General features: G+C 44.5%; 1 protein-coding gene across 7 annotated transcripts in view; it reads right to left on the reverse strand.

The window, feature by feature from the left end:
• The window catches only part of Depdc5 (DEP domain containing 5, GATOR1 subcomplex subunit), a 136,470-nt gene that overhangs the window by 48,847 nt on the left and 73,984 nt on the right, over positions 1–13,639 (reverse strand). For all 7 annotated transcript variants that reach the window (XM_069994470.1, XM_069994469.1, XM_069994468.1 and 4 more), the window contains 4 exons: positions 10,539–10,656; positions 9,909–10,076; positions 8,082–8,301; positions 5,247–5,380 (listed from right to left, as the gene is read on the reverse strand). In XM_069994470.1, the coding sequence (XP_069850571.1) occupies positions 5,247–5,380; positions 8,082–8,301; positions 9,909–10,076; positions 10,539–10,656 (640 nt within the window). The remainder of the gene's footprint in view (positions 1–5,246; positions 5,381–8,081; positions 8,302–9,908; positions 10,077–10,538; positions 10,657–13,639) is intronic.

Raw genomic sequence — 13,639 nt, forward strand, 5'->3', positions numbered from 1 at the left:
AAGCCAGCCTGGGCAGGAAACTCCGTGAGACTCTTTTATCTCCAATAAAACACCTGAAAATCAGAAGTGGTGCTGTGGCTCAAGTGGTAGAGTGCTTCCTTGAGTTGAAGAGCTGAGGGACAGTGCCCACACCCAGAGTTCAAGCTCCATGAGCAACAACAAAAAATAAATAAAATAAATACAGTGCACCTTGATCAATGTCACCCCTTTCAACATTCTCATCCATCCCCGAGATACAATTTTCAAAGCTCTCTTTGGTGATGCCATAACATTGTTTTTCATTATAAATACAACTGAACATACTTGGAATAGTACAAGAAAAAGAAAAGCACATAAATTTTTTTAAATGCTATATGAACAAGCCTTACGAAAAAAAAAAAAAATCTGGCTCCCTCTATTCTACCTCCAGCTTTGTGAAAACCTAGCACATCACCCAGAAGCAGTAATCTTGGGCAGGGAAGAAGTCTCAGGTCTCTATCCTGCCTCCTGAGGTGGAGTTGGCTGAGAGTATCACCCTCAGAGGGGATGCTGCTCCCCCAGATGGCCTTCTTCATCCACTGTGAGCAGAAAGAGCCTCCTAGGTACTTACTGAGATGATGATGTACTGGCAAATTAAAATAAGATCCCTTCACTCTCCCCACCACCAGCTTCACACCCCTCCCAGCAACATATGTTCCTCCTTCTCTTTTCCAGTAGGAAAAGTCTAAGATGAGATGTAGGGAGAGAATGCCAGGCAGAGTGCTGGGGTCTTTCCTGAGTCTGATAAAGATATTTTTGGAAAAGAACTTAGTGCTTTCGGTCTTATATAAGCCCCTCCTGCTCCTGCTTCTTTCCCTCTCTTGGGCTGTCCTCTTGACCCCGGCTGTACTTTTCACCTCTATCCATGTCCCTTCCTTTCCAGGTAGGTCATCATTATCTGCCTCCTTGCAGACTCTCCTACCAAGCCTTCCTATACATGGAAGAAAATATTACCAAAGACACCAACTGTGTATTTCATGATATCAGGATTTGTCTTTTTTTTCTTTTTTTGGTCAGTTACGGGGCTTCAACTTGGAGCCTGGGCATTGTCCCTGAGCCTCTTTGTGCTCAAGGCTAATACTCTCTACTTTGGGCCACAGTATCACTTCCAGTTTTCTGGTGTTTAATTGGAGATAAGAGTCTCAAGGACTTTCCTGCCTGGATTGGCTTTGAACTATGGTCCTCAGATCTCAGCTTCCTGAGTAGCTAGGATTACAGACATGAGCCACCATCAGCATCCAGCTTATATTTGTAAATTTTTGGAAACTTATAATATTCTCATTTGGGTTTATTAAAAAGAAGATTTTTTTTAAAGGCATGCTTTCTATAATATTACAAATGAAAGAATATGATGTTTGGAGTTTGAGGGGGGAAAATTAAAGGAAAAATGAACTCAGGGGAAATATAAATGAAACAAGACTGGCGTGAGTTGATGATTACTGAAGCCAGGTGACAGGTAGTGAGGGATTTTTTTTTTTTCTTTTGGGTCCGGTTGTGGGGCCTGAACTCTGGGCCTGGGCACTGTCCCTCAGCTCTTCAGCTCAAGGCTAGTGTTCTACCACTTGAGCCACAGCGCCACTTCCGGCTTTTTTCTTTTTGCTTATGTGGTACTGAGAAATCGAACCCAGGGCCTCAGGCATGCAAGGCACGCACTCTACCACTGAGCCACCTTTCCAGCCCCGAGAGGGATTTCTTATACTGGTCTGTCTACTTTGTGGCATCTGTTTGAAAATTTCCATTAAAACAACAATAAACCTCCTTCTATATGAGTGTGAAAGGACAGCTTCTCATAGTTTTTCCCACTACATGTCCCACTATAGCTCATGCTCTCACTCCTTGGATCCATGTTCTCTCTGAAAGTCTAACAAGGTTCCTACTATGTACAACCCAGACCTTCAGACCAGACAGACAGGTTTCTACTTTCCCCTGATGTACATCTCATTCATCTATAGAGACCTCCAGCATCCTCACCTCTGCCATTCCACAAATATCCACTGTGCATCTACCTCTGTCAGGCACCCTTACAGCCTCAGGGTATATAGACAGGTCAGAGGGAAGATGAGTAAACCCACAACTGAGGCCATACTGAAGGGGACTGATTCTAGCTGATGAGGGATGAAATAAGCAGGTTCCATCTGTGTATAACAACTTGTCTCTTCTCTAAGTCCTACTTCCCACTCTGGCCCTTTGTAAATGTTTCACTTCAAGGTCAACTTCAATCCTACTTCATGGGAGGCTCTCCCTGCCCCACCCCCAAGCAAGATGTAGTACCACAGCTGTCCAGGCAACTGTAGCAGTTACTGTTTATAAAGGAGCCACATACCCTAATGCTTAGGGGGAAAAAAACAAAAACAAAAACAACAGCCAAATGTCATGACTGAGGGCACAAGACAAATCTCAGATCACAGAGAGAACCAAAGGTATATGCCTCTTCTAAAGTTTAGCCTATCACCTCTACTTTTCATGGCTGAGTACAAACGTGAACTGAGTTTCTTGCTATTTAAAGCCAACCTAGGTTTTATATGCTATTATTCTGTCTATTATACTGTCTATGATTCTATAATCGAATCATGTATGTTATATATGTTTTTCACACATAAAAATCCAGGTAGTTGGGCTGGGAAGGTGGCTCAGTGGTAGAGTGCTTGCCTTGCATGCATGAGGCCCTGGGTTCCATTCCTCAGCATCACATAAACAGAAAAAGCCAGAAGTGGTGCTGTGGCTCAAGTGGTGGAGTGTTAGCCTTGAGCTGAAGAGCTAAGGGACAGTGCCCAGGACCCATGATGGACAGAAAACAAAAACAAAAACAACAACAACAAAAAAAACTCGGGGACAGTGCCGAGGTCTGAGTTCAAGCCCCAGAACCAGCATGCATGCACACACGCATGCACATATACAAAAGGGTGGGTAGAGTGATGGAGGGGATGAGGTTGATGGCAGTACATTGTTTACATGTGTTGAAATGTCATAATAAAACTCCCTTTGTAGGGCTGGGAAGATGGCTCAGTGGTAGAGTGCATACATGAGGCCCTAGGTTCAATTCCTCAGCACCACATAAGCAGAAAAAGCTGAAAGTGGCGCTGTTGCTTAAGTGGTAGAGCGTTACCCTTGAGCTGAAGAGCTGAGGAATAGTGCCCAGGCTCAGAGCTCAGGCCCCACAGCCAACAAAAAAATAAATAAATAAAAATAAAAATCCATGTAGCTGGACTCTGGTGGCTCACATCTGTAATCCTAGTTACTCAGGAGGCTAAGATCTGAGGACTGCCATTTAAAGCCAGCCTGAGCAGGAAAGTCCATGAGACTCTTTTTTTTTTGGGGGGGGGGTCTGGTTGTGGGGCCTGAACTCTGGGCCTAGGCGCTGTCCCTCAGTTCTTCAGCTCAAGGCTAGTGCTCTACCACTTGAGTCACAGTGCCACTTCCGGCTTTTTTCTTTTTGCTTTTGTGGTGGAGGAATCGAACCCAGGGCCTCAGGCATGCAAGGCAAGCACTCTACCACTGAGCCACCATCCCAGCCCCTCTTATCTCCAATTAGTAACCAGAAAACTGTAAGTGGCACTCTGGCTCAAAGTGGTAGAGTACTAGCAGTGAGCAGAAAAAGCTCAGGGACAGCACACAGGCCTTCAGTTCAAGCCCCACAACTGAAAATAAACAAACAAATAAATAAATAAACAAACAAACATATAAATGATAAAGTCCATGTAAAATTCAGGTTTTTATATGTAATTTTCAAATTAGAAAAATTTGGCTCAAAAACTTTTTGTGAGCTGGTATGGTGGTATATGTCTATCCACTTAGGGAGGTAAGGGAAGAGGATCACTTGAGCCCTGGAGTTTTGGGCCAGCCTGGGTAACATTGAAAAATTATGTGTCAAAAAATAAAAATAAAGGGGCTAGGAAGGTGGCTCAGTGGTAGAGCGTTTGCCTTGCATGCATGAGGCCCTGGGTTCAATTCTTCAGCACCACATAAGCAAGAAGAAAAAAGCCAGAAGTGGCGCTGTGGCTCAAGTGGTAGAGCGCTAGCCTTGAGCTGAAGAGCTGAGGGACAGCCTTCAGGCCCAGAGTTCAGGCCCACAACCGGACCCAAAAAAAAACAACAACAACAAAAAAAATAAAAATAAAGCTGGGCACCAGTAGCTCACACTTGTAATCCTAACTAATCAAGAAGCTAAGTTATGAGGACTAGTTCAAAGCCAGCCCAAGGGGCTGGGAAGGTGGCTCAGTGGTAGAGCACTTGCCTTGGCATGCATGAGGTCCTGGGTTCGATTCCTTAGCACCACATAAGCAGAAAAAGCCAGAAGTGGGGCTGAGGCTCAAGTGGTAGAATGCTAGTCTATAGCTGAAGAGCTCAGGGACAGCGCCCAGGCCCAGAGTTCAGGCCCCATGACTGACAAAAAAAAAGCCAGCCCAAGTAGACAAATCCTTGTGACTCCTATGTCACAGCAAAATCTACAAGTTGCTGAGCACTGGTGGCTCATGCCTGTAATCCTAGGATCATGGTTCAAAGCCAGCCTGGCTGGGTAGGAAAAATCCCTGAGACTCTTATCTTCAATTAACCACAAAAAGCTGAAAGTAGACCTGTGGCTCAAGTGACAGAGTGCTAGCCTTGAACACAAAAGTTCACAAGGGTCAGCGCCCAAGCCCAGAGTTCAAGTACCAGGACCAGCCCCCTCTGCCCTCCAACAAGCGAGAAGTGGAGGTATTATGTAGGTGGTACAGTGCCAGCCTTCAGCAGGAAAAAGCCATGCAAGAGGATGATGTCCTGAGTTCAAGGCCCAGTACCAACACACACACACAAATTTTAAATTAAGCAATTACTTAATTAAAAATAAATTAATTAAGGCCACGGATCATGCCTGTAACCTCAGCACTCAGGAGGCTACAGAAGGAGGACCATGAGTTTGCCACCAGTCTTCCCTACAAAAGTTAATTCAAAGACAGTCTGGGTTATATAGCAAAACACAGTCTCAAAAACTAAACAAAAATAAAAATGCTTTGTAGGATAACTTAAAAGTATCTATGGTTCAAATTACGTTTCTATTTTATGTTATTTGATCCTTACCAGGTATTAGCCTCACTTTCTTGTCATGTAAATAGATGCCTTCCTACCTTCAAGCTTGTAGCAGAAGGAAATCACACTGTATCTTATTCAGGGGTGTGAATAGGGCACTGAAAACACTGGAGCCTACAGGGGGTGGTGGATGACAGGTCCTTCTCCAACCAGGCACTTACTTCTGACTGGCCTCCATCTCCAACAGGGCAGACAGAGCTGAGGTTCCCTTCTTCACAACTGTGGGGGCTGTTGACTCAAGGGAGTGCGTGGAAATGGGCCCAGGCATCTGCAAGCCTTTCATGGTGGTCCCTTTCTAAAGAGAAGAGGAGACAAGATCATTCAGCCCCTGTGGGCTCTCCCAGTGGACCACTCAGACCACAGCGCAGGCTGCTGGGAACCCAGTTAACACAGGTTTCTCAGGGTTTAATAAATGAAAGAAGAAACTGAGGTTCAGACAGGTTAAGCAATTTACTCCAAATGCCACAGGAACTAAAATTCTAACTCTGCTTGTCTGACTTCAAAACCAAAGTTCTGGGGCTGGGAAGGTGGCTCAGTGGTAGAGTGCTTGCCTTGCATGGGTTCGATTCCTCAGCACCACATAAGCTGAAAAAGCCAGAAGTGGTGCTGTGGATCAAGTGGTAGAGCACTAGCCTTGAGCTGAAGAGCTGAGGGACAGCATCCAGGCCCAGAGTTCAGGCTCCACGACCTACCCAAAAAAAAAAAAAGTTCTGGGTTGGAGGTATGACTCAGGTGGTAAAGTACCTGCCAAGTAAGCAGGAGGCCTTGAATTCAAACCCCAGTAACACTTTCCTCAAAGAAAAACAAAACTCAAGCCGGGCGCCGGTGACTCACGCCTGTAATCCTAGCTACTCAGGAGTTTGAGATCTGAGGATCACGGTTCAAAGCCAGCCTGGACAGGAAAGTCCGTGAAACTCTTATCTCCAATAAACCACCAGAAAACCAGAAGTGGCGCTATAGCTCAAGTGGTAGAGCACTTGCCTTGAGCAGAAGAACTGAGGGACAGCACTCAGGCCCAGAGTTCAAGGCCCACAACCAACAAAAAGAAAAAAAGAAAAACAAAACTTATTCCACTATGCTAAGATTCCTACAATTTTTTTGTTTGTTTGTTTTTGGTCGGTCATGGGGCTTGAACTCTAGGCCTACCTAGGCACTGTCCCTTCAGCATTTCAGCTCAAGGCTAGTGCTCTACCACTTGAGCCACAGCGCCACTTCCAGTTTTCTGGTGGTTTATTGGAGATAAGAGTCTCAACGACTTTCCTGCCCAGGCTGGCTTTAAGCCATGATCCTCAGATCTCAGCCTCCTAAGTAGCTAGGATTACAGGCATGAGCCACTGACACCTAGCTTTCTACAAATGTTCTTGTAATAGGGATGATGTGTACAGAAGACAGCTAGTATGGAGAAAAAAATACTGAGCTTGAGGTTATACTCAGAACTGATAATGGATTACTGACACAAAAACTGCTTATAATGATACTGATACTGCAACACAAAGCATGATGTTTGATGAAAGAAGGTCAATTTTATGTTATATTTTTGTGACATTTGGAAAAGATGGAAGTATGTTGATACTCAAAGGGCCCACGAAGCTAGATACCAGCGGCTCACACCTGTAATCCTAGCCACTCAGGAGGCTGAGATCTAAGGATCCTGGTTCAAAGCCAGTCAGGTCAGGAAACTCCATGAGACTCTATCTCCAGTTAACTACCAAAAAAACAGCCAGAGTGGAGCTATGAGTCAAGTGGTAAAGTGCTAGCCTTGAGTATAAAAGTTCAGAAACAGCCAGGTGCTGGTGGTTCACACCTATAATCTTAGACACTCAGGAGGCTGAGATCTGAGGATTGCGGTTCAAAGCCAGGCTGGGCAGGAAAGTCTATGAGACTTTTATCTCCAATAAACCACCAGAAGACCAGAAGTGGCATTGTGGCTCAAGTGGCAGAGCACTAGCCTTGGGCTGAAGAGCTGAGGGACAGTGCCCAGGCTCCGAGTTCAAGTCCTATAACCAACAACAACAAAAAAGATCAGAGACAGTGTCTAGTCCTCAAGTTCAAGCTCCAGGACCAGCACCAAAAAAAAGGAGGGGCTCTTGGTTACTAGGGTGGTAGAGATGGGGAAATACGGCAGCAAAGTCCCATAGAATGGAACTTCCCTGACTCCCTTTTGTTTCCAGTACCCTGGATAAAACCCAGTGCCTCTCAAACTTCGGACAAGCACTCTGTCTCTGAGCTACATTCCCTATCAAAGCTTTGTTTAAAATTTTTTTAAAATTGTTATTATAAAGGTGATATGTAGAGGGGCTGCACATATATGAGTCAGGTAAAGAACACATTTCTTTTCCACTGAAGCATTTTTGAAGTGACAGAAACATTCTCTATCCTGATTGTGGTAGTGACACATAGCCCTTACATTTGTTAACATTTAGAACCTATACACAAGCATGTGTATACGTGTGTGTACATACACATGCAGGTAAATTATACTCTATGTTAATTTAAACAAAACAGTGCTGAATTCTAAATCTGCCCTGTATTGGCTAGGTAGTTCTCGAACATCCCATAGCCCTCTTATGTCCCATAGGGTAGCAATACTGAGTGACTGAAATGAAGAACCAAGGGTTCTGGAAACTCTTAAAGTGACAGACAAATAAGGAAGAATGCTCACATTAACCTCATATGAGATTCCATTGAGCACTTCAGCACTGCACAACACAAGCAGCTAGGTTTAATACTGGTCCCACCAGGGAACACACAAAGCCACTGTCTCAGCTAAGAGAGGAAGTTCAAGCCACCAAGTCACCATTGTACCCTACTCCTCCCTCCTTCATCCTGCACTGGAGGAAGACTCACTCTTTGGGATTTAAGATAAATGCCAGGCAGTTGTGGGGTAAATAAACTGGCAGACATCTCTGGCTCCTGAGAGGAGGAGGAGGAAGCAGATCCTGTATCCCAGAGAAGGCACAGTCCACAAGGTCACCCCCCCACACCCAAGACCTCACCCGCATCATGCGGTCTGAGCGGTGGCGCCTGCGGATCCGGTTCAAGCCCTCCACAAAGCGGATGAAGCCATCCAGGAGCTGCCACTCATCCTCATCTGCACGCGGCCTGTCTCCGTAGATGTCGCAGTGGACCTCCCCTTCTGTGATGCGTTTGGTAGCAGTCACACAGGCTGGCAGGAGCAGGAAGCGGGTTCTCCAGAACTTCAGAGACTCGATTAAGCTATATTGGGCCAAAAAGAAAGAAACAAACAAAAAACCCACAGGGTCGAGGTGAGAACAAGTAGATCAAGTCCTCTCATCGAGCAGATACTCTGGTGGCGTGTGAGGGTCCATCTCCCCAAGGTGCACCTGCATTGGATTCTATAATTCATAGCAGATGGGAAGGAAGGTCAGGCCGCTGTTTGCTTTAATCCCAGAAATGTCAGGATGCTTCTGGGTACCCAGGTCCAGTGAAGTTGTGATAATCATTAATCACAAAGAAAAACCAAACATGAGAAAGGAGATACACTACAAAGCTATATCTGTTAGGCAGTCAAGAAAATGTGAAGCACATGGTCTGCACTGACACATGCACCAATGGACACACTGTCACCGAGTTCTATTTTGTTTTTCCTAGTTGCAGCAAGATACATATAACAAAACGTACCTCTTTAACTCATCATTAAGTGTGTGAGCCACTGGCAGTAAGCACGTACATTCACAGGTTGTATAACCACCACTACTCAGCTCATCAGTATTTTTGTTTGTTTGTTTTGTTTTTTTTTGGTCTGGTTGTGGGGCCTGAACTCTGGGCCTGAGCACTGTCCTTCAGCTCTTCAGTTCAAGGCTAGTGCCCTACCACTTGAGCCACAGCGTCACTTCTGGCTTTTTTTCTTTTTGCTTATGTGGTGCTGAGGAATCGAACCCAGGACCTCAGGCATGCAAGGCAAGTGCTCTACCACTGAGCCAACTTCCCAGCCCCTCATCAGTATTTTTAACATATGCTGATTTGCCTTTTTTTTTCTGCCAATCATGGAGCTTGAACTCAGGGACTAGGTGCAGTCCCTGAGCTTTTTTGCTCAAGTTTAGTGCTCTACCACTTGAGCCCCAGTGTTAGTTCAGGCACTTTTTGAGTAGTTTATTGGAGATAAGAGTCTCATGGACTTTCCTGCCCAGGCTTGCTTTGAACCATGATCCTCAGATCTCAGCCTCCTGAGTAGCTAGGATTACAGGTGTGAGCCACTAAAGCCTGGCCCTGATTTGCTTTTGTTCTTCCTTTTTTTTTTCTTCTGGAAGACAAGACAGACATCATTTTGTTATCAGAAAAAGAAGGACAGAGGTATTAATCAAAATATCTAGTCAGGGCTGGGAAGGTGGCTCAGTGGTAGAGCACTTGCCTTGCATGCCTGAGGCCCTGGGTTCGATTCCTCAGCACCACGTAAGCAAAAAGAAAAAAAGCCGGAAATGGCGCTGTGGCTCAAGTGGTAGAGCGCTAGCCTTGAGCTGAAGAGCTGAGGGATAGCACCCAGGCCCAGAGTTCAGGCCCCACGACTGGACCAAAAAAAAAAAAAAAAAACAACACAAAATATCTATTCATTGGTTGGGGATGTGGCTTAGTTGTAGAGTGCTTGCCTAGCATGCATGAAGTCCTGGGTTTGATTTCTCAGTACCATATAAATGGAAAAAGTTGGAAGTGACACTGTGGCTCAAGTGGTAGAATGCTATCCTTGAGCAAGGAGCTCAGGGACAATGCCCAGGCCCTGAGTTCAGGCCCAAGGGCTGGGAAAAAAAAATCAATCCTATCCATCCAAGACAGCAAGGGTGCAAAGTCAAAGCTTGATTTCTGACCTGAAATCTTCAGAGCCGGCAGAACAAATATACTGATCTAAGTAATTCCACTTGTACTCCTCTAGTCGCTCATGGGAGAATTCCACCCAACAGGAGACGAACTCTGAGTCTGAATGAGAAGGACACAGACTGTATGTGTAGTGGATCTGGGCAGATTCATAAGGGTATCTGCAAAATAAAAGGCACGCCTGGACATTCAGGAAAGAATTCTCTCACCCTTTTCTCTATGTTTTTTTTTTCTTTTTCTTCTTTTTCTTTCTTTTCTTTTTTTTTTCTGTCTCAATGCATTTAGCACTATTCTTGGCATTTGATCAACTATAATAACAAAGTTTGGCTCAGGAGACTGTAATGGGTATTCCCCAGATCTTCTCAAACTTGTTTGTTATCTCCTCACATTCTTCAGTCTTAATTGGCTTGGTATGATTCATAACTAAAAATTAGAAGCTAAATCAAATCCCTTTTAGAAATAGGTTAAGCTAGAACCCCAGGGTTATTTTAAAACAATACAAAAATTCCGAAACAAAAACTAACCACTCGACTTCCCATATATGGAACTGTACTGTTGGCATCACTTAGCATGCAGACACACTCAAAACAGTTGTGGACCACCACACCTATCTGAGGACTCACTTGGGAAGGTACCGAGTCACTGTGATCATCTTGTCCTTCAATGTCACTTTGTGGAAAGTTCTGCCCATACTCAGCCAATACTGGTCTTCCTCTTCGGGGCGGTTTCGGGACACAAGGCCTAACAGAAAAAATAATAAGTAATAATAACTTCTTCCATCTGGCTGAAGCTTGTTTTTACAACAGACAATTGCTATTGTTACCAATAGCAAATTAGGGGCTTGAGGGTGCTAGGAGCATCTACAAGTCATACACCAGACTGAACAGTCTCATACCTCATGGTCCAAGTTGGGTAAGTTCTAGAGTAGATGTTAACAGGCTTAGAGTCAACTACTGATATAAAATAAAAATCCACTCTGCCCAGGCTCACCTGGGGTTCTCACTGCAGGCTGGCAGACAAACCAGCATCCTGAGCCTTTGCTCCTACCACTTCCACACTGCATTCTAAGCTTTGGCCTTATAGGATCATTATTTATCTGTTATACCTGATCTCCTCTCAACACCTGTTCATGCTGCCTCTCCTACCTTCTCTTCCTAGGCCACCATCAAAATCCTGAGGGTTGTTTAAAATTACCATCACACCAGGAACCAGTGGCTCACATCTGTAATCCTAGCTACTCAGGAAGGTGAGATCTGACGATCACGGTTGGAAGCGGCCCACACAGGAAAGTCTTGGAAGTTTTTATTTTCCGTTAAATCACAGAAAAAGCTAGAAATGGTGCTGTAGCTCAAGAGGTAAAGTGTTAGTTTTGAGCAAAAGGAGCTCAGGGACAGTGCTCAGGCCCAGTGTTCAAGCCTTGGGACTGTCAAAAATAAAGTTACCATCACATGATACTTTCTCCAGAAAGCTGCCAGACCCCATCAGTAGTTTGAATGACTTTTGTATGTAGCTCCTTACATGTGTGTATATCACACTCTTATAAACTAATAGTTTCAAGCAGCGAGGCACAGTGATACACACCTGTTGTCCCAGGTATCTGGGAAAATTTAGAACTAGGAAATCAGCCAGGATCTAGTGGCTCACAGCTATAATCCTTAAGCTACTCAGAAGGCTGAGATCTGAGGATCACAGTTAAAAGCCTGGGCTTTAACTGAGATGCTTATCTTTGATTAACCACCAGAAAACTGGAAGTGGCACTGTGGCTCAAAGTAGTAGAGTGTAAGCCTTGAGCTCAGGGACAGTACCTAGGCTACGAATTCAAGTTCCATGACTGACAACAACTAAAAAAAAAAGTAGGAAAATCACTTAAGCCTTGGGCCCAGAAATTCAAAGCCAGGCAACAGAGTAAGACCATATTTCAAAATTAAACTAAATTAAAATTCAAAGATAGAGCCAGTAATGCCTGTAATCCTAGCTACTCAGGAGACTGAGATCTAAGGAGCACAGTTCAAAGCCAGCCCAGGCAGCAAAGTTCATGAGGTTCTTTTTTATTTAATTTTTTTTTTGTGGGTCCTAGGGGCTGAACTCTGGGCCCTGGGCGATGTCCCTCAGCTCTTCAGCTCAGGGCTAGTATCCTACCACTTGAGCCACAGCCCCACTTCTGGCTTTTCATGAGTTTCTTATCTCCAGTTAACCATAAAGAGGAAGAACTGAAGCTGTGGCCAAGTGCTAAAGCACTAGCTTCAAGCAAAAGAACTCAGGGACAATGCTCAGGCCCTGAATTGGAAACCCCAAGACACACACACACACACACACACACACACACACACACACACACACTCTCTCTCTCTCTCTCTCTCTCTCTCTCTCTCTCTCTCACTTACACTCACACACAAATTTAAGATAGAACTGGATGTGTGGTTCAAGAACTCTGTTTTTGAATGAAAAAAGCAAAGTATGACCACAAGGCCCTAATTTCAAGCCCTATTATCAGCCCTATTATCAACACATACACACACATACACACACACACAAACAAAAGTTCCAGGAGGACAGAGCTAAAAGCTGTTCAGTCTTTCCAGTAGCATTTGATAAAGTGCCATGCATTCAAAAAATAGTACTTAAGTAAAATTGTACACAGAAAAGAGGGCAATAAATGAGGAATCAAAAAGACAAGAAGTAAACAAATGAGTACAAACTGTGCCTCAGAAACCAACTAAGCCTAGGCCATTCCCTCTGGTCTAGAAATGAAACAAGGAACTCTAGATTAGCTCTGGGATGGTCTCACAGTGGCAGGCAGCATGGATGGCATGGTCAGAAGAAGAGATGATGGCAGAGGCTGAGAGAAGGGCAAGCCCACTGCATAGAAGAAAGAGGCTAGGGGCTGGGAAGGTAGCTCAGTGGTAGAGTGCTTGTCTTGCATGCATGAGGCCCTGGGTTCGATTCCTTAGCACCACATAAGCAGAAAAAGCTAGAAGTGGCACTGTGGCTCAAGTGGTAGAGCACTAGCTTTGAGCTAGGGACAGCTCCCAGACCCAGAGTTCAGACCCCAGAACCACAAAAAAAAAAAAAAAAAAAGGAAGAAAAGAAAGAAAGAAAAAAAGAAAGAAAGAAAGAAAAGAAAAGAAAGCGGCTAGGCTTTAACTCAGGAACCTCAGGTTAAACCCCAACTTTTTCACTTGCCAGCTGCATGATCTCAAGTAGCAAATCTGTCCAACTCTTGCTTTCATGCAACCAGCAAGAAAGCATGCCCCATGAGACATTTCTTCATTCCTGCTACAAACACCCTGCTGGCTGTCAGGAGGATGGTGGCAGAGGATAAGATTCAAGAGCAGCCATGGTAACCTGACATCTCACTCTAAATTAAGTGCACCCCAGTTATTCCAGCTTTAATCCTCTACTGTTCACAATCTGTAATCAAATACGTTCTTTTGGTTTATTAGATTACTGTCTTCCTCCTCCCAAGGATTGTACATTTCAAGGACAGGTCCAGTAGCTATTCAGCTCTCTGGAAGAAGGCCTAGCTCCCATCTGGTAATCAATACATGTGTGTCTAGTGAACAGCTCAAAACTGGTTATAATGGCAACTTTTCCAGTAATTGCAGTAACAGCAGTACCACTTTTATTGCTATAGAAATAAAAAGAGGTTAAAATTATCAAAGGAGAAAATGATCAGAAAGAATATAGTCAGGCAAGTAGCCTCTGAACAACAAGTCGTGACATA

The sequence above is a fragment of the Dipodomys merriami genome, unplaced genomic scaffold (assembly GCF_024711535.1).
Source record: "Dipodomys merriami isolate MVZ:Mamm:240054 unplaced genomic scaffold, mDipMer1.0.p SCAF_45, whole genome shotgun sequence".
Lineage (NCBI taxonomy): Eukaryota > Metazoa > Chordata > Mammalia > Rodentia > Heteromyidae > Dipodomys > Dipodomys merriami.